The sequence below is a fragment of the Vespa velutina genome, chromosome 2 (assembly GCF_912470025.1).
Source record: "Vespa velutina chromosome 2, iVesVel2.1, whole genome shotgun sequence".
Classification (NCBI taxonomy): Eukaryota; Metazoa; Arthropoda; class Insecta; order Hymenoptera; family Vespidae; genus Vespa; species Vespa velutina.
In genome coordinates, this window is record NC_062189.1 from 40434 (window position 1) to 60996 (window position 20563).

General features: G+C 31.2%; 3 protein-coding genes across 19 annotated transcripts; 2 read left to right on the top strand and 1 right to left on the bottom strand.

The window, feature by feature from the left end:
• The first annotated feature begins 64 nt into the window (after nt 1–64).
• On the top strand, nt 65–2255 carry LOC124946361 (sodium/potassium-transporting ATPase subunit beta-1-like). The gene is made up of 8 exons (XM_047486910.1): nt 65–240; nt 513–704; nt 781–900; nt 1121–1293; nt 1434–1529; nt 1610–1775; nt 1898–1987; nt 2069–2255. Exons 1-8 carry the CDS (start codon nt 105–107, stop codon nt 2074–2076), a joined length of 981 nt encoding a protein of 326 aa, XP_047342866.1. The 5' UTR covers nt 65–104; the 3' UTR covers nt 2077–2255.
• Nucleotides 2256–2978: 723 nt separating this feature from the next.
• Nucleotides 2979–13648, top strand: LOC124946356 (segment polarity protein dishevelled homolog DVL-3). Of its 4 annotated transcripts, XM_047486898.1 has the most exons (11): nt 2979–3655; nt 4093–4162; nt 4580–4832; nt 4983–5165; nt 5286–5496; nt 6099–6227; nt 6428–6642; nt 6774–7265; nt 7435–7683; nt 11701–11769; nt 12233–13648. In XM_047486898.1, the coding sequence occupies exons 1-11, from the start codon at nt 3495–3497 to the stop codon at nt 12271–12273; spliced, it is 2073 nt and encodes a 690-aa protein (XP_047342854.1). In that variant the 5' UTR covers nt 2979–3494; the 3' UTR covers nt 12274–13648. The 4 variants fall into 4 exon arrangements, with proteins under 4 accessions (XP_047342854.1, XP_047342853.1, XP_047342855.1 ...); XM_047486897.1 differs by having other exon boundaries at nt 11701–13648; XM_047486899.1 differs by lacking the exon at nt 11701–11769 and having other exon boundaries at nt 2981–3655.
• LOC124946353 (neprilysin-4-like) lies at nt 13498–20540 on the bottom strand. 14 transcript variants are annotated; one of them, XM_047486886.1, is made up of 16 exons: nt 20431–20540; nt 20250–20349; nt 19608–19702; nt 18749–18859; nt 18302–18665; nt 18024–18113; nt 17402–17966; nt 17067–17324; nt 16785–16987; nt 16517–16696; nt 16154–16365; nt 15831–16053; nt 15550–15726; nt 15307–15469; nt 14495–14898; nt 13498–14408 (listed from the first exon to the last, which is right to left on the bottom strand). In XM_047486886.1, the coding sequence occupies exons 4-16, from the start codon at nt 18853–18855 to the stop codon at nt 14133–14135; spliced, it is 3222 nt and encodes a 1073-aa protein (XP_047342842.1). In that variant the 5' UTR covers nt 18856–18859; nt 19608–19702; nt 20250–20349; nt 20431–20540; the 3' UTR covers nt 13498–14132. The 14 variants fall into 14 exon arrangements, 10 of the variants coding, with proteins under 10 accessions (XP_047342842.1, XP_047342843.1, XP_047342846.1 ...); XM_047486887.1 differs by lacking the exons at nt 20250–20349; nt 20431–20540 and adding an exon at nt 19995–20121; XM_047486890.1 differs by lacking the exons at nt 20250–20349; nt 20431–20540 and having other exon boundaries at nt 14495–14601; nt 14674–14898; nt 19608–20040.
• Nucleotides 20541–20563: the final 23 nt, after the last annotated feature.

A 20563-nucleotide genomic window follows, 5' to 3' on the forward strand; every position in this document is an offset into this window, starting at 1 on the left:
TATATATATATATATATATATATATATATCTATACACACATACATACACACACCATATGTGCACGTCAATTATAACAAGTACGATAATCACGAAAAATATAGGAATGATTATTTTACACGATGAAACTTATTATAAAGAAAGAAGACCACAACCGGATTTGGGCCCAGTTAAAAATATTTTGAGATTTATTTGGAATAATGAAAAAAAAACACTTTTCGATAGAACTGCAAAAGAGTGGGGTAAAAATATAATCTATTTGTATGATTTCCCTTTTCTAAGTACAATATTATTTTGCTAGAATTATATCTATTATCGCGCACAGAGCAAATTTATTTTTCTCTCCCTCCTCAGTTTCTCGGAAATTAATAATTATATATAATACTTTTTACGTATATGGATATTTTGTGATATAGAAATAATGAGATTATATACATATACATATACATATATATATATATAGATATATATATATATATATATATATATATATATATATATATAAACGAAACAGGTGAAGTGGTCATCTTTTACTTTTTCTTTTTTGGTGTTCTCGGTTTAATATTTGCATTGCAAATGCACTTGAGCCTTTCATATATAAAGGATGTAAAAAAACCGTTCTTTACGTACAGTGGTTTGCTCAATGTTAAAAATCTTTTAGAAGATCTTCATCTATTACCGACATCGTTGATTATCGAAAATCCAGGTTATTCATCTATTAATTTCACTTTTCTTCTTCATTTATTGCTCCTTTATATTTTATTTCTTAACATTCTGCACAGGAATCGGTTATAAACCGAACATTCCATTACCGCTTACTTCGCCGATCATTTGGATAAGCGAAACTAATAAAAATGCTCGATCGAAACGATACGTTCAAGCTTTAACGGACTTTCTAAAAGGTACGCAAATATATACATACATACATATATATATATATATATATATATATATGTATATATATATGTGTATATATGCGTGTGTGCATATATATATATATATATATATATGTAGAGCTCGCAAATATAATTCTTTCTTTCGTGACAAGCCCAGTGTACGACAAATATTTTGGGAGAAAAAAGAATAAATGAAAAAATATTAACGAAAAACCATGTCACACAGATTACACGATGAATAGCTCGCAACGAGAATTAAAATGCAGTGAGGGTCAATTGAGACCATATAGTAAATTAAAGCCCTGTTTCTTCGATGTAAAAAGTCTCGGTACTTGCGGAAAAGTCCCTTATGGATATACAATACCAATTCAGCCCTGTGTTCTAATTAAATTCAATAAAGTAAGTTCATTTTCTTTCTTTCATTACTTTTTCATTAAATATCGATTATAATCGATCTTTACGATTACAATTACTTTATGCTATTTATTGTATTTGTTTTTATACTTACACTTATAAGAACTTGATGTCGCGCATTGTAGAGACTTGGTTGGATTCCGCGTTATTATAATCGATCCTCTGTATTACCACATAATATGCCAAATTTTTTGAAAAGGATCATCAAGAAATCGGATAAAGTATGCCGTTTAAAGTCCATTAAATAAGATTCTAATATAAATACTTTGATAATACGTATGTGTTATGTTACGTAAAATAGCCCTACATTTGGTTATCTTGCAATGGAGCAGACAATATAGACAAGGAACATATTGGAAAAATTGAATACATTCCTAATCCTGGCTTCCCCATTGAATATTTTCCGTTTAGAGGGCAAAAGGATTATGTATCTCCTGTTGTTGCTATAAAATTTAAGAATCTTACACGTAACTTTACTTTTAATATCATAAATTCAATGCAGAACGATTAAAAACGTATTGCGATTAAATTGTCGGATATAGGAATATTATGAAGAGATATTTCTAATATATAATAAAATATTTTCCAGCAAATAGACTTTTGACCGTACAATGTATAATATGGACCTCTAATGTAATAGAACACGCCAGTTATTATATGGATTTTCAGATAATTATTGGTAATAGATTATATTTATTCTTACAATTTTTATATTTTTCAAAACTAAATATTGATATATTATAACAATTATATATTGCAGAAAAATGATCGGTCTAACTGCAGACCTTATACACGGGATCAGCTCAGAGTTAAATGCCTTCCAAGAAATAGAATAAATGTAATAAGATTTATATTTATTATGCGATTATGAAAATTAATTTCTTTTTTATTTCTTATATTTCACTTGAAGTAAAATTAATTTAATATCTATATAAAATCACTTGAAAATATATAAACTAATATAAATAATTTATGACATTTGGCAAAAATAAAGAATTACTGGTTCAAATAATATTAATATTAATATAAATTTCATGCGCTTATTAAATATTTTCTATCGAAATATATTATAATTTCGTAAAATCGTTGATCATGCGTAACTGTAAGACGTAACTATCGCTGATGACAGGAGATCGTCCTAAGGCCTCCGGGCGAGCTCTCGAAACTTATACTAATCTATCATCGTTGGTCGTTTGTCCATGATCTTGCTCGATTTCCTCATTAATATTTCAATACTTGTCGAATGAAACTATCGATAAAACATTTTCTTTAGTTCATTCGTCGTGTCGCCCTAAAAACAACACCGTTAACATTGCCGTTGTCGAGTTACTTTCGTTCACTTTTTCCACTCGTAAAAAAAAAAGTACCCGAATAACAAGATTGATTCATTCCAGAGATTATACTCAAGTACTCGTCAATGTGAATTTGATGAAAGTCGTTATCTTCAAAATAAAACATAAAAAGATACAATCACGAAAATACCGTACATTCGATAGAATTAACGCATTAGTGGCTGGTATGTATGTACACACACACACACACACACATATATATATATATATATATGCGCATACAGTGGTAGCCGCAACACCAAAATCCCTACGAAATTAGTATTTCCATGTTTTATTGATTCGAGTAAGGAAGCACGTATTTGTGCTCTAGTACGTATTGTATGAAGGAGAAGAAAGCTTTTATGCCATCATGATGCGAAAAACAATTTAAGACGACGTTAAAACATCTAAAATTGCATTTGATATTTAATTTCTTATTCATTTTGTATCTTTTATAAGAGACATTGGAAGCGATTGTAGCACCATCGGCGGATTTTCGAACGTGACAGTAGCGAAGTGGGGGCGCAATGGAAGGTCCGCTTTAGCGATTACGTCTCGGGAGGAGTGTTGACATTTATTTGAACGGTACAGGAGAATATGAATAGACGAAAAGGAAGAATTTTTGGAATAATAACGAATAGATTTTTGTGACTCATTTTTATATTGGAATGTTTTAATCAATGGTGCTTGGTGTCTATTCCATGACTACATGCTATTAAAAAACTTTGTGCGCGTGAGGGCTTTGGCTCGAACTGCAACGCGCCATATTGGTTTGAGACAATTGCTCAAGTTAGTGGGGGCCTGACTGATACAACTTCTCTATCAAACCAACGTAGAATTATTTATTTCACGATCATGGAGGAAACCAAAATTATATACCATATTGACGACGAAGAAACACCTTATTTGGTGAAGCTGACTATATCACCGGAGAGGGTGACTTTGGCAGATTTTAAAAATGTCCTCAACCGACCGAATTACAAGTATTTCTTCAAATCAATGGACGATGACTTCGGGTTGGTCTTCAATTGATATAAATATATTTAGTAGAATCAAATTTAAATGAATATTAAACGTTCACATTTTTCGATCGTTATCGTTGATAACGTTACATCATATTTTTTATTGTTTCGAGATAAATGTCAAGCCATTATAATGATGATACGCTCTATGTGTTATTTCAAGATCGCATCTTATGTAGATATATACGATACGTATGATACTTGTCTCTTATTTTTCGCTCGCCGCGCTCTTTTATTCGGCCCTTTGTTTATAGAAAATCTTTATAGATCCTATGTTTCTCTCTGTTTATTTCAATAGTATGCCTATTCCGATAATACGCTGTCTGTATTTCGATTGAAAGATAATTATATACTCGCTTTGTGCGTGTGCGTGCGCGTGCGGGGTAAATTCTTTCATTTTAACCTTCCTCTCTATTTTATTTTTCTACTAGAGTTGTGAAAGAAGAGATTGTAGACGACGATGCGCATCTTCCATGCTTCAATGGACGAGTAGTCTCATGGGTAAGACATGTTTATCTACATTATTATTTAAATAATTTCTATATGATATTATATTCTTAAATATTTAAGAGACACACACACACACATATTTAATATCCATATAAATGCATGCTCACAAGCTTATACTAAATATAAAATAAATATACTCATATATGATATATATTGTAAGGCTTATTTATTGTCTTATTATTTATTGACATTTTGTGGAACATCATTCACTATTAGTATTTATTAAATTTATCAATTTTCATCTATTATCATGATACATTTTTTAAGAAATATGTTTCTCCAAAAGGTATATATATACATATACATATACATATACATATACATATACATATACATATACTTTATATAACAACAAGTTTCAATGCGTATAATATGGAATCTTAAAACATTTATGTTTAATTTTGACAGTTGGTGTCTGCCGAAGGCAGTAATGTATCGGATGGTGTTTCACATTGTACCGATTCTGTAGCGCACAGTGATGTAAAGCATGATCGTGTTGATCATGTAACACCAGGACATACGAATCGTGGCCCACCACCGCTTTCGCATGATGATACATTAACAGAAACTGAAAGTATTATAAGTAGCCGACAAGGACATCATTTACATAAAAGTTCAAGACATCATACAGACAAATATGAGAAATATAACAAATATAATGGTTTGTGTGTATGCCAACATAAATTTGTAAGAATATATTTGGTAAAAAAAAAAAAAGAAAAAAAAAAAAAAAGAAAAAAGAAAAAAGAAAAAAAGAAAAGAAAAAAGGAAACGTAAATTAATATATTTTTATGCATTTTATTGCATATAGGATTGCGAATAAATGGTCATTCCAAGCATCGCTCTGGTCATGGCTATGAAACTGCCTCAATATTGAGCTCAGATCTAGAAACGACAACATTTTTAGAATCGGATGATGATGCAAGTAGTCGTATTACATCTACAACAGGTCGTCATACTAATATGAGTAGTGCAGTTGACAGGGCAACTTTAGGTTAATATGTAATATCATTTACATTTTAATCGAAGCTTTTGTTATTTATTTTTAGTTCTGCCTCAATTACTTTCAGATAATTATTTAGTTAAATTTTCATATTTATTTTCTGCGTATTAGATCGACGTAGACCTCAAAGAAGAAGAAGACACAGATTACCTCCTATGTCTCGAACATCCTCATTTAGCAGTATCACAGATAGCACAATGTCTTTAAATATCATAACGGTTTCATTAAATATGGACACTGTCAATTTCCTTGGAATAAGTATTGTTGGACAAAGTAATAAAGGTGGAGATGGAGGAATTTATGTTGGATCTATAATGAAAGGGTATGATACTTGACTTATTTAGTGTTATTTCATAGAATTATTCTTCATATTAAATCCTCATATACGTATATACGTATATACGCGTGAGCGCTCGTGTGTGTGTGTGCGTGTGTGTGTGTGCACTATTATTGAATACATGCTTATCGCTATGCATTATTATACAGAAATTTACATGCATATATTATTATATAATTCTCTGTATTATTCATGTGAGAACAGAGGCCTAATATCATGAAATTTAACACACGCACACGCACGTACTCATTATATATGTATGTATATATATATATATATATATATATATATATATATATATATATATATCTGAATGTGTGTCGGAGCTTTATTTATTTCCAAATATTTCTTTCCTTATCTGACACAATAAAAATTGATTGTTCAGCAAATACAGGAAAATACTTAGATATTTTATATTTTGTAATGTACAATATTTTAGAAGTTATCTTGATTATTACAAGAAATCTATTTCAAATATACTGCAAATTTGTCCTTTATTGATTTATATTAATTGATAAGATAGTTCCATTCACATTTGTACTTGTTAAATATTTTTCCATGGAAATAAATTTTTGTAATTGATATAGGGGAGCTGTAGCTTTAGATGGCCGAATAGAACCTGGTGACATGATTCTTCAAGTTAATGATATTAATTTTGAGAACATGTCAAATGATGAGGCGGTAAGAGTTCTACGTGAAGTTGTGCAAAAACCAGGGTAAGAGAGAATTTATTTATCTTAAATATATTATATCTGTTTGTAAATGTGTGCGTACTATTTTATCGAATTATTTGAAGAGAGAAAGAAGGATGTTTTTCTAAAAAAATAGAACAAAGAAAAAGAAAACCATATATTCTTACAATAAGGATATACATTTCTTTTTCATTTATTTATTTAGTTATTTTTGTTTGCTTTAGACCTATCAAATTAGTTGTCGCAAAATGTTGGGATCCGAATCCAAAAGGTTATTTTACCATACCAAGAACAGAACCAGTGCGTCCTATAGATCCGGGTGCATGGGTAGCACATACAGCGGCTATACGAGGCGAAGGTTTCCCACCTCGTCCGCCAAGTGCAACAACATTAACATCTACATCAAGTAGTCTTGCAAGTACTTTACCAGATACAGAACGTAAGTTATACTAATCACAATACATACACAGACCCACACGCACACACACACACACACACACACACACACACACACACATACACATAATATATTAATCGTGTTTAATAATTGTTATAATTTCTTTTGAATAGGACCACTAGAGGAACTTCACCTTACCATTAATACAGATATGCCAACAATAGTACGTGCCATGGCACGTCCTGATTCGGGTCTGGAAATTCGTGATCGCATGTGGCTTAAAATTACAATTCCAAATGCATTTATCGGGGCAGATGTTGTTGATTGGCTTAGCACACATGTAGAAGGAATTATTGATCGTCGTGAAGCTAGAAAATACGCATCATTAATGTTAAAAGCTGGATTCATCAGACATACTGTGAATAAGATCACATTTTCCGAACAATGTTATTATATATTCGGTGATCTGTGTTCTGCCATGAGCAGCATGAAATTAGATTGTGATACGGTTGGACCTTTGCCGCCTCCTAACGCTTGGGACATGCCTTACTCAGGGACCTATGCACCTCATTCTGCGACTGGTTACAGTCCAATGCCATTTAATTTTACTAATGAACCAACTGTATATGGATATCATAGAGAGGAAAGTGTTCATAGTGGTTCAGGTAAGATTTATTGTCAATTGAAATTTATCATTTATACTGTTAGATTCTATTTCACATACGATCCCTTGATATCGTTGCTTGAGAACATTGGCAACAAATTATATTTCATACATTTATATATGGAAAGATCTCACTGTGCCGATTATACGGCCATTCATTGATTTATTAGGTGGTAGCAGTGCAGGTAGTGAACATATTTGTAAGGAACCTATCCACGACTTGAAGTCTTGTTCTTCAGCATCCGAATCGGAATTACATATCCCATCTGTGCCAAGTATGCCAAGTAAGAATTCTGGTAATGGGAATGGTTCGAATGGTAAAAGGTCAAATGGAAGCCATAGTCGGTCCAGTGGATCTGAGCAATCTGTACAGACAGGAACTGGTTCAGGAACTCAACAAAATCAACAAGACTTATCTGGTAGTAGACAGTCATTTCGTATTGCGATGGGCAATCCTTGTGAATTTTTTGTCGATGTTATGTAGATGCCTAGTATTGTGTAAATAGATAACTTATAAGTCTGACTGAGAACATAGGATATGATAGAATGTTACGCGATATCTTATGTATATGACATAACAATAAGTACATTGTGTGTGTGTGTGTGTGTGTGTGTGTGTGTGCGCGTGTGTGTGGGTGTGCCCGCGTGCGTGCGTGTATCTATGTATGTATGTATGTATGTATGTATGTATGCACACACACGCGCGCCACCGCGAGCACACATACACATACATACGTACATATATATATAAACTTTTACATTGTCTGGCTGGCTTGTACTTTGGATATTGATTTAAGATGTTTTTTACGATTCATGTTAATACGTTATACGATCTAATTACTATATCCATCTATTAGTGTAGCTATGATCAATATCATTCCTTGCATGATAGTATAGTATTCATTCATTAATTTGGTATATATAGCCTGCAATATTTTTGGTATTATTCATGTGTATTAATACACATTTGCACTATGCTGTGTAATAAATTTTTAGTTTTAAACCTATTTAACATATTTTTATTTCAATATTTGCATGTATTACATAAATGTAAATACTAATGTCTTTTTATATAATAACCTCTTGATATAGTACGGAATATTATAATATCTTTGACAATATTAAAATAATTTAAACAAATTTTAAATAACGTTAATGATATCTCAGTTTTTTTTATTGGTTCTATCGCCTAAAATATTTTCAACGAATAATTGAATAATACAATGTAGTACAAGATTAAATTGAAAATGTAATATAAAATTATCTTCGCTCCGTCATGCGAAAGGATATTTAAATTATTAATTTTTTTTTTTTTTTTTTTTTTTTTTTTCTTTTTTTTTTTCTGTAAGTAAAAATGTTTAGAATTTTATGTATTCTAATAATAATATTGGTATTAGTATTAATGGAATGAATAGGTAAAACTTATTTTTTAGAGATAGAATAACAATATTGACATTGATAGTAACTATATCGACAACAAAGCGACTATATTAACGACAATAACAACAATATTAGTAATAGAAATAGTAATGGTAATAATAATAAGGAGGAGAAAAAGAAAAATAAGTTCCAAACAGATTTTCAATTCATTAGATTTGTGACAGACGTACTATTTTGGCTAAACTGCGTGTAGATTGGATGAAAACATAACAAATATAGTTACATAGTTATACTATAATAGATGTACCAGTAAATGATTTTTTTGTAGTAGATTAAAATTTGATATAATCATAATATATAAATTAACACTGGTCTTATATATTAAATAATTGCTATTTTGTTGGACGTTATTAGATTATTATTAATCCATGAAGATATTATGTACAGTTTAAAGCCAATTTCTTGCTGAAAACTTTTTGGAAAATTTACTCTCATGTTTATGTCAGTATTTATTCCTTCATATAAGTATGAATGTCTATAAATAGAATCCATTCAATATGTTCGTGTGTACATATAAACAGCTTATTTCTATATCAGTACATTTAAAGTTACTCTTAAAAAATAGAAATATTATTATAATTTTCCCTAAAATTAAATGTTAGATAATGGTGTATCAAAATATGAAATTACTTGTATGAATTACTTATTTATCACTGGAAATCTATTTCTTCTGTAATAGATGCACAGTGATATACGCTTTAATCATAATGTAATTCTACTTGCAAAAAGCATGATAGCACAAAATGTAAAGCACAAGCATGATCACAACAATAACACTATTGACAGAAATGTATGTTGAAATATGGTGTTAATAGCATATAGTGCATGTGTACCTGTATGTAATAAATGGTCTGTAATAATATTAATATTTCTCCATTCATTGCATTTTAGGACTGTCTACGACAATGGGCCAACTATTCCTTTAAAATCAACAATGTACTATTCCATGTACTGAACGATTCACCAACTGTTGCCTTAAATAATCTTTATATGATGAAGAATGTGTAAAGTCAGGCATTTGCCAAATTTATAAAGGCACATTATGCAATAGTTGATGCATCGTTTGATTATTATTATTATTATTATTATTATTATTATTATTATTATTATTATTATTATTATTAGTAATAGTAGTAGTAGTGCTAGTAGTAGTAGTAGTAGTAGTAGTAGTAGTAGTAGTAGTAGTAGTAGTAGTAGTAGTAGTAGTAGTAGTAGTAGTATTATTATTACTACTACTACTATTACTACTACTACTACTACTACTACTACTACTACTACTACTGCTACTACTACTACTACTACTACTACTACTACTATTACTATTATTATTATTATTATTATTATTATTATTATTATTATTATTATTATTATTATTATTATTATTATTACTATTACTATTATATGTGTGACACGGACGCTTTTATTTTATTCTAAACATCTAAAATTATCTGAATGAAAAAAGCTGTTCACAACTGTATTATTTGGTATAACACCATGAAAGGTTCGATAATGTGTACATATATAATGTTAAATCATTATTCTCGTATTAAATGTGCCATCTTATCTGTGTTAAAAGTACAAGGAAGCAACAAAACTTGTACACGTATTTTTCAGGTGTATGCACTTATTAATGATATTTTATAAAAAATATTTTTGTTTACATTTTCTTTTTCATTGTTTAGTAAAATTTATTTATTATACACTTTCAGTTTAAAAAAGTTTTACAATATAAATTATTATATATTCTCAGTACAAAAAATGCCTTCTGCATTTATACAAAGAAACGATTTGATCGAAAATATGATTTTGTGCATACTTCTAGGACCGAAATATTGTATATAAAATTGTGTTCACTTCCAAATTATATTATGGTTAATTCTTTTTCATGCACTGCATAGTATTTAGAATATATTTTCTTTTAAAATTTATGAATTCAATTGCTGAACACGAGTGTGTGTGGATGTATATATAAATATATATATATATATATATATATATATATATATATATATATATGTATATGTATGTATATGTATATATATATACACACACACACACACATATACCATTGCAAATTTTATGTATTTGTTGTTTCACAATAATAGAAAGAACAATTTTGTAAAATCAAATCTATGCAATTTTTCAAATTTCATTTTTATGCTCGAATTTCGATTTTATTATATAATAATTTATTAATGATAATATTTTCTTTAATATTAATTAAATAAATTATTATAAACGTTAATAATTATAAATATTGCAACTTGTTTATAGACATACTTTGGAAACCCATTATATATGTATTGTATATATGATAGATATAGATACATAAAATTGCTTACTGAATAATAACCAATGATATGGTGTGTATATATATATATATATATATATATATACGCGCACATATATATAAAAGTTGGTAGAAGATTTCATACATTAATTGATAATATGGTAGTTAATAACGGTAAAAAGATAATTGTCATCACTATAACTTGTATGGAAAATTGCATAGTGAAATTGAACGTTTTAATTTAACAAATTATGCATCTCTATCTATATGTATGTATCGTGAAAACTAGTTACAAAAGTTTTTCGTCAATATTATCATTCTATTATCTCATTATAAATCATTGTAAAATATAAAAATATTTTATGTTGCCGACAGGTTTGATATAATATGTCTGAGCACCTCAAGAGTTTCACTCTTTTAATAAACTTACTAAATAATTTCATATCATTAATAATATTTAAATATATTGTTGGTTTAAATACGATGGATTTTATTGATATATTTTGCGGTTCACAGACATATCATTGGTTTAATTTTTGTTTTTTCACTTCTGCTGCTCTAAAAGGTCGCGTCTGCTTTTTATTTTGAAAATTGATAGCCACTCAATTTACTTTCTGACTGCTGTTATATGCATATGGATTATTATTATGTCAAAGACATGATAGAATCCTTTTTGTGCCTTGTGCTGCGCTGATGGTTTATGCAGGGCGACGTATGCACGAAGAATGTCGCACGCTGACAAGTAATTTGGACAACAATACCAGAGATAATATTTGTGAGTGTAGTTTTATTTTAATATTTTCTTTTAGATTTCATTAAAGAGCATAGAACGATTACGATTACAAGGTTTGGCTACTTGTGCGACAGTAATCTGAGTATGGACTTTTATTGTTTCGAAAGAAAACTATTATTCTATATTTGCAGAGAGGCAGTACCTTTCGACAATAGTAAAGAAAAAGAAAAAGAAAAAGAAAAAGAAAAAGAAAAAGAAAAAAAAAGAAGAAAAATAAAACAAACAAATAAAATTTATTGCACCATTGATGTTTAGCATTTGATATGCTTGCATTTGTATTATTATTATATACACACTTTTGACAGATTATATTTTTGAATTATCATTGCACAAACATTATAATTGCAACAGAATGTATGTGTATTTAAGTGTATAGCGCCCTTTTAGTGCAGTAGATATATGACATTATGTACTTTGGAACATGAAATATTTTTATTCTTTACAGATGAAGAAGACATTTTGGAGTACCAGTTTCTGCATAAGTGAAGATCTCTGTTATCACGTAATACGTATACATAATGACATTAATAGACGTTAACAGGAAGTTATGGTATAATTCCACATCGTTTTATTAAGTGGACGGAAGTAGCACACGCGAAACATATGTTTATATATTTAATAGGCCAATTTTGATAAAATGCTGTAGAAGGTAAAATGTCCAAGCTCATGTAATAATGATTTATAATGTCTATACATAATAGAATTAAGGTCATTGGAATCTCTGTGTGACAAATGTGTCCTTTTTTGAAATGTTGTTACGGTTTGTGTTAATTCATACGAAACATTTGCAGTAACAGGGGTTGTATTACTTATGCAGTATTCTTTGTGCATACATGCATGCATACATATATATGTATACCCGCGCGCGCGCGCGCGCGCGTATATATATGTATGTATGTATATATTACAAATTACTGCAAACACGTGCAGGTTGACAGAGTTTATTAATTCTTGTAAGTACGTCAAGTACTAGCTCCTGTTTGATAACGCGTTTCAAATATCTTCCCATTCTCACATTAATCATTATTAATAATTATATTTTTTCAACTTTCCACCATTAGAGAGCAATCTTTGTTTCCGAATTGTTTGAAACGTTATATCTCGTAGAATCTTTAATATCCTTATCTTTCTTTCTTTTTTTGCTTTCTATAATAAAGGGGAAGTTTTGAAAGCAAAATGGAAAACGAAAAAATGAAAGAAGTTCACCAATATAATACTATGTGTAAATTCTTTACACACACGACAATATAATTTGCTCCTGTCGTAGAAAATATCGAAATAAAGAAAGTGTCGAATTTATAGAATATGGAGACTATTTAGGCATTTGTATACGTTATCTTTTTCGAAGATGGGAAACATCTCGTTGCATTAAAATTAATTGTGATATTATACAGAAATTTGAACAAACTGGAACGGATATCAAAAGTGCAAAATAAAAAAAAATAAAAAAAGTAAAAATAATGAACAAGTAGAAGCGTAGCAACGAGACAAAAGGAAATATACCGGTATAATAATCTATATAGCCAGCCTGTACACATACACATACACACACACACACACACACACACACACACAACATTAACCAAACTGTTGAGGTCTCAACATAGAATCGATAATATTCATTCCGATTTTTAATGGGTAATGAACGTCATGTTTTAAGTGCGCATACTAAGAACTCACGGAATATGTATACGCATATATAAACACATATAGATATACATATTATATTTATTTATAAAGGAATGTATATACATTTTTTATTGTTTTTACCGAAAATTCTTTATGTGTATAACTTGCGTGGAAACAACTCGTGCGTTTTTGAACCGCTGTGAGTATTACGTAATAAAGTAATTAACATTAACGACGTGTACAGAATGTATTTCATTGGTGACATGGAATGTCTTTTTGATAATTCATTATTATTCGTAAAAAATTGTAAACATTAGTAGGGCAAAACATTAAAGAAGGCAAAATATAAAATAATGAACGCACTGTTCAAGGCATAAACTTGACTTACGATTTTCTTGCTTTTACAATTTGAAATTTGAAACAAAGCTTTTTTATATTCTTTCTTCTGTTCTTGTTTTACTTTTCCTTTAATTTTACATTCATTCGGTTTCTTAGATAAATCGAGTTAAAAATATATTCTATTGAACGAAGGATAACCTTTATTGCAAAATTATACTTGATGAAGGCAATATATATATATATATATATATATATATATATATATATATATATGTGTGTGAGCGTGTGTGTGTGTGTGTGTGTGTGTGCGCGTGCGTGTGTGTGTGAGCGTGTGATCTATTTTGAAAGGATATTTTTTATAATTATCTACGGCTATGTTACCAAACTGAGCATTTGTTAATAGGATTCATAGGTGTACCAAGGGGACAATGAAAGACATCCGCGAAAGCCTTTGAATTCGACAGCGTACCGATCACGCGGAATTTTCCAGGAGCATGAACAGCAATTCTTAATTTATTTTTAGCAGCTTCTGGTCGCATTGAACCACACCAAACTTGAGCGAAATTCAAAAAGAACAATTGCCTTCCGGTTGCGCCAATACCAGGCAGAGTCTCGTCCTTATCGCCATTTATATACAACCATCTTTCATAAGCCTATAACATCATTTTTATCATCTTTTACATGTATAAAGATTTTGTATAATATCCCTCATATTCCAAAGAGAAAGATTATTATTTACTTTAAATGCTTGTTTGATGCCTCCATTATCAGCGATATTCTCTCCTTGTGTATTTATACCGTTGATTTGTGCGCCAACTTCGGTTACTGTATAGCGGCTATATTGGTCTAAAATATAGCTGAACTTTTTTATCGATAATGAAGTATATTCAAGACAGACTATATATACTGATGCGATACCAATGAATTTTTTACCAATAAGACATTTTGCTCTTTCATGGAAGCCATTGATATCTTCGTTTTTCCACCATCTGTGTAGATTGCCATTCTTATCGAACAATCTACCCTTATCGTCGAAACCATGGGTAATTTCATGACCGATCACTACACCGATGCCTCCATAATTCAAGCTCTTTGGAAAGTATCTGTGATAAAAGGGCGGTTGTAGTATGCCCGCTGGAAACACTGAGATGGGGGAGTACAAAATGAGAAATGCAATAAATCCCATTGATATTCGTGGATCAGATTAGATTTCTACCTTGATACCTTACACATAGGGCGTTTCACCATATTGCGATATTAATTCTTATAATTAAATGTATAATATTAGTAACCAAATTATTGATGATAATTTGATTAGAATGAAATTTCTTCAATGAAATTTCGTCAATGAAATATCTATGCCGATTTAATAATTGATTTTCTTACGACGAAGAAAGAAAGGAAGGAAGGAAGGAAGGAAGGAAGGAAGGAAGGAAGGAAGGATGGAAGGGAGGAAGGAAGGAAGGAAGGAAGGAAGGAAGGAAGGAAAAACTAGTGCAACCAAAATCTAATAAAAAATATCATTGATGTAATATCGGAAAGAGGACTGACTTATCTGATTTTTGTAGCGACTGTAATAAGCGTTGACAACTGCAGGCGCGGTATTCCACAAAGTCTTATTAACCGAACTACCAAGACGATCTTGTTCCACTCTTGTCAAATGTTGTAAAATATTTAACGTATTCTCAAAGTATTTATCCGGATGGATTACGACCTGGACAATAGATCAAATCAAAGTGGATTATACTGTATAATAAAACGGATAATGATATTGAGAGAATTTAATCGACGTACATCCTTATAACGTTCATTTAATAAATGTGGCTGTAGGATAAAGTCGGGATAGCCGATTCTTAAAAGCATAGCATTTACTTTTTCGCTGGCTAATCGTTTCGTCTCGTTGTCAATCCAAGTAGTTTGATTCAATAATGTCCTAAATGATTCTTGTATCTCTCGTGTCATGGATAGCGTCTACATAATTATGATTAATATTTAAAAAATTATTATATATCATTATAATCGAAAAATGGTGTTCTTTTGTTGAATTAATTCTTTTATGCGGTCGAATAACTTACATCATTCTTACTCTTTTCATCAAAATATTTTCGAACGAACATGGAACCAACGGCTATACCCATATTGGCATTGACCTGTGATACACAATTCTTCCATCTAGGAGGGGCTTGTTCTATCCCAAAGAGAATGTAATAAAACTTTTGTTTAGCTTCTTGAAATCGATCATCTAAATTGTTCACTCTGTGACGTACGAATCTCCATAAAAGATAATTTGCTATAGTTCTGAAAAAACAAAAGCAAAAAGGAAAAAGGACGAAAACTGTTGTTAGAATCTCAGTTGTATCGCTAATGCCAAAATGGTAAAGGACATAAAGATATTCACCTGGGTTCAGTTTTTGAGAGTAAATTTACCAAATCTTGAATATATTGTAGGGCAAATACGACAACCGGTTCAGAACTATTTACGGGACGTGCTAAAACGATCGAAAGGTATTTACGCCAATCGATTTGAGGCACAATCGAACACAATTCACCAATGCTCATTTTCTGATAAAGTTCTGAAATGTTCCGTCTTTCGTCGGGTGAAAATGTTATCTATGAGGAACGTAATGATAATAATAATTATTATTTTTTCTTCTTTTTCTTATTCTTATTGTTATGATGATTATTATTGTTGTTGTTGTTGTTGTTGTTGTTGTTGTTGTTGTTGTTGTTGTTGTTGTTGTTGTTGTTATTACAGTTATACCTTCGCGAGCTTCGTTTCGAATTCTATCAGTTGATTTGCATGAACTGTGGCATTTTGCAAAGAAGCACCAAGAAGGGTTACTATTTTAATGAAATAATCTTTATATGCGTTCAGATAAATCATATTAGATGGCTGAAGAAAATAGTCTCTTGTAGGGAGACCAAGGGACGTTTGATCGAACTGCAAAATATCGAAGAAAATTTGATGTTATTATCCGTATTTAAAGAACCCGCAAGGATTTCAAGTTATTATAATATCACATTCTCACTTGTATAACATATTGGTCACTATTTTTAATGTCCGGTCCAACCCATTCGGAAATAAGGATATTATTATTATACAGACGCAACTGTGCGACCAAAAGCAACCAGTCGAACTTATCGGCATTCCAATCGGACTTTAAAATTGGCCACCCGCCGAGTTCCTCTAAAAGTTTTAGCACCGGCTGTTCCATACGTTGCTCCAAGATCTCTAGGCACATGTCATTTATGCATTTAATCGTTACCTAAGAAAAGGAAATTAATATTCGGCTGGATCGATTTTAACTCACCGTAATTCATACAACTCTGAAAATGATACTTCGCTTTGACCGTTGCGTCGTCAGTATTTAATCTGACGTTATGCGGAACTTTATCCTCCAATAATTCTTTCAAAACAATATCTAATGATTCTCTTAACATCTCGAAGGTGTCGTAGGCCGCCTTATCCTTTGGAATGGGATTACGTTTCTCCCAGTTTCCACAAGCATACTGATAAAAATCTTGACACGGATTGGCAGTCTTATCCATGTATTCTAACATTATCCTTGCTAAGATAAAGTATCAGCTCTTAATATGAGCCATAAAATGATCGATAAAACTGATCGGTATGCAGCATCTTGCATACCTTGAGCCTCTCTGATGCTTTTCGCGTTTCCTTCGTCTTTCCAAAATGCATGGAAAGCCGATGCTGGGGCGTCTTTATCCTGGTGATCGGGTACAGGCCATCGTCCGTAGGCGTTGCCAATGGAAACGGAATAAGTGCTAATCCGCTCGGTATGATCAATTAGCCGGTCTTGCGATCGTTCATTCGTCTTATCCTTAACGTTTCGATATCTTTGATTCAATGGCCCAAAATCTAATTGCTCTTTTTCTTCCGTAACCATGTGCTCCGTCTTTACCTCTCTACGCGTAGAACGCAGAATGCAGAACGAAGAACGAAGAACGAAGAACGAAGAACGCAGAATGCGATTAGAAACGCTACGTGAACGTAGGATGAAAATGAGAAAAGGGAGTACCAACTTCGAGTAGTCTTCGTAATCCTGTATATCGCTGTATGCGTAGGGCTCATCGAATTCTAATTCTGGATTATAATCGAGTAGAAAATAATCCGTTTCGTCGTTCGACGTACCTGTAGTCGTTTTCTGAGTGACGCCACTAGCTATCTGTGTTAAAATCAATCTCGAACTTCGCTATGATATGATTTTCAAAGATTTGCTTAATTATTTTATGTGGGATTTGCTACTTACGACTACTTTCTCCTTAGGCAGAATTTTGTCGCGTATTTCGTCGATCGATTTGATACCGCTGTAATCGTTCCTTTTTTCGACCGTTGTTTCCTGCAAACAAACAAAAATAAGTACATAAATAAGATTAGATAGAATTAAACCGATGAGACTTTGCTTGAACCTCCTATTTACATATATATACATATACATATGCGCGCGCGCGCACGCACACGCACACACACACACACACACACACACAGACACACACACACATATATATATATATATATATATATTACCGCATCCGTATGCCTCTTCCGTCGTTTCGAGGATTGTATTAAAAAATGAACGTTTGGCGGTACGTAACTTGTTTGAATTTCGGAGATACGAATTTCATCTTCATCTTCATTCCCATCGACAGAGTGCTGTATTTCTTTGCTCTCGGATGATCGGAGCAAGGTATTATAATTTTCAACGAAATTATTCTTAGTTTGTTCTTGAGAATTGCGAATAGCGCTAAATGTACGACGATGGGGTAATTTATCGGTGATTTGCGATCGCGATAAAGCAATGAAAATTATAGTGATTGGCAATAAAACCGCAGGAATCAGTAGCATTAGTCTGACGCGAAATCGCCAAGTATCGTCGCCTTCTGTGCACCATCTAATGAAAATATTAAAAAAGATAAAGAAACGAATAATTAAGGAAGAATAAAAAATGGAGAGCAAATTTCACAAATTACGTACTTTAGTCTACCGGTTTCCTCGTTAATCGCAAGTCGACAAGGTGGGCAAGGGCCACCGTCGCTGAAGAAATCGTCGTCGTTGTATTGGCTCGTATTGTTTCCCCTCATTTTACTTAAAAAACAAATATATATATATATATACACACATAATACAATATTATCATCCTTGCAAAGATATGGTGCAGTACAAATATTAACCATTAGTTGTAGAAGTTTATTTTTAGGTAAGATGAATCTGGTGTAAATGTTGAATAAAAAATATAAAAAACATTTTGTATCGAGGATATTATAGATAAGTAACTATGATCGTTCTAATGTTCCATCCAAAATTATAAGACGCGAATGCGCGTTAGCCTTCTTCATAAATATTTAATTAAATAATCGTTTTATATATAATTAGCAAAACGGTCAACCATTTGACCATAAACTTTTGCTACCATTCATCTGATAAAATTCAACATTGATAATAATATGAAATTATACTTGTAACGTACTTCCGACCCACGCACCATTTTACTACAATGACGCGGAATGTCAAATCTTTTCGATCCAATATTCAAAATCAACATTAATTACATTTTTAGATTTAATATGATAATATCATTTAGGATAATTCAATATCATAATATACATTTTTGAATATTCTCGTTACGTTCTCTATATTCTTTTACTATATATATATATATATATATATATATATATATATATATATATATATGTGAAAGAAAAAAAAATATATGTATATAGAGACACACACACATGTAATTTTCTTTTTGTTTTTGTTTTTAAAATCCACCAAGTTTTATTCCTATCTGAGCCATGCTTTATTCGAAGAAGATTTAGTTAGTTAAAGCACTTACCGCTACGTGGGATAATGCTGAGGTAAAAATATGCATCAACTTCATTGCTGTCACTTAACACATTGATAAGAACAAGAGCGTTTACGGCTAAATTACTGATGGAAAAAAAGAAAAGAAAAGAAAATAAAAGAAAAGTGTGTGTGTGTGTGTGTGTGTGTATCTTTCTCTCTTTCTCTGTGTGCGCGCGCGTATCTGTTTCTACTAAATCACACGAATAATAATATCGCATAGACAAGTATAAAAAGGACGGCTTTTAAATAACTTAGACGCGAAAAAAAACACAAAATTCTAAATGATATGCCTTCGATAGAATAAACAGTATTAAGGAGAAACATCAAAGATCCGTTGTTATAAGTGAATTTGTTATGACATTTTATGGATCTCTACCGTCTGTGAGCACAACGATGAACAACGACGTTCGGAAGACCGTAATTGCTATATACGCACGTAGACTGTAACGACTCTTTTAACGTGGTCCTTACGTCGAGTTATTCGTGCCAATCGACCCTAATAACTAATGGTTATCGTCTAATAACGCAATACGCCGTGTTTCACATTCCACATATATATATATATATATATATATATATATGTGTGTGTGTGTGTGTGTGTGCGTGTGTACAACTCTGAACATACTATTACCTGTTTCCTTTTCAATTCATATGATTTAGATATTTAAAGCCGATGAAATAATTTTTCGACAAAGTTCCTCTTCTCACGAAGAAATCGTTGTTTTTTATTTCTTAAACCACGAAAAGACATCTGTTATAATCTTTAAAACAATTCCACGCAAAATAGCGGCAGAAATTTCTTTCAAGATTACCGATAGATCATCAAGATTTTTCTTGATAAATAACAAAGACGATATAAACAATGAAAGTGTTAATCGTTCAGAAAAAGTTGATTCTTCTCTTATATCCTCAATGCAATAATATTCCATTTTTATACCATTTGCA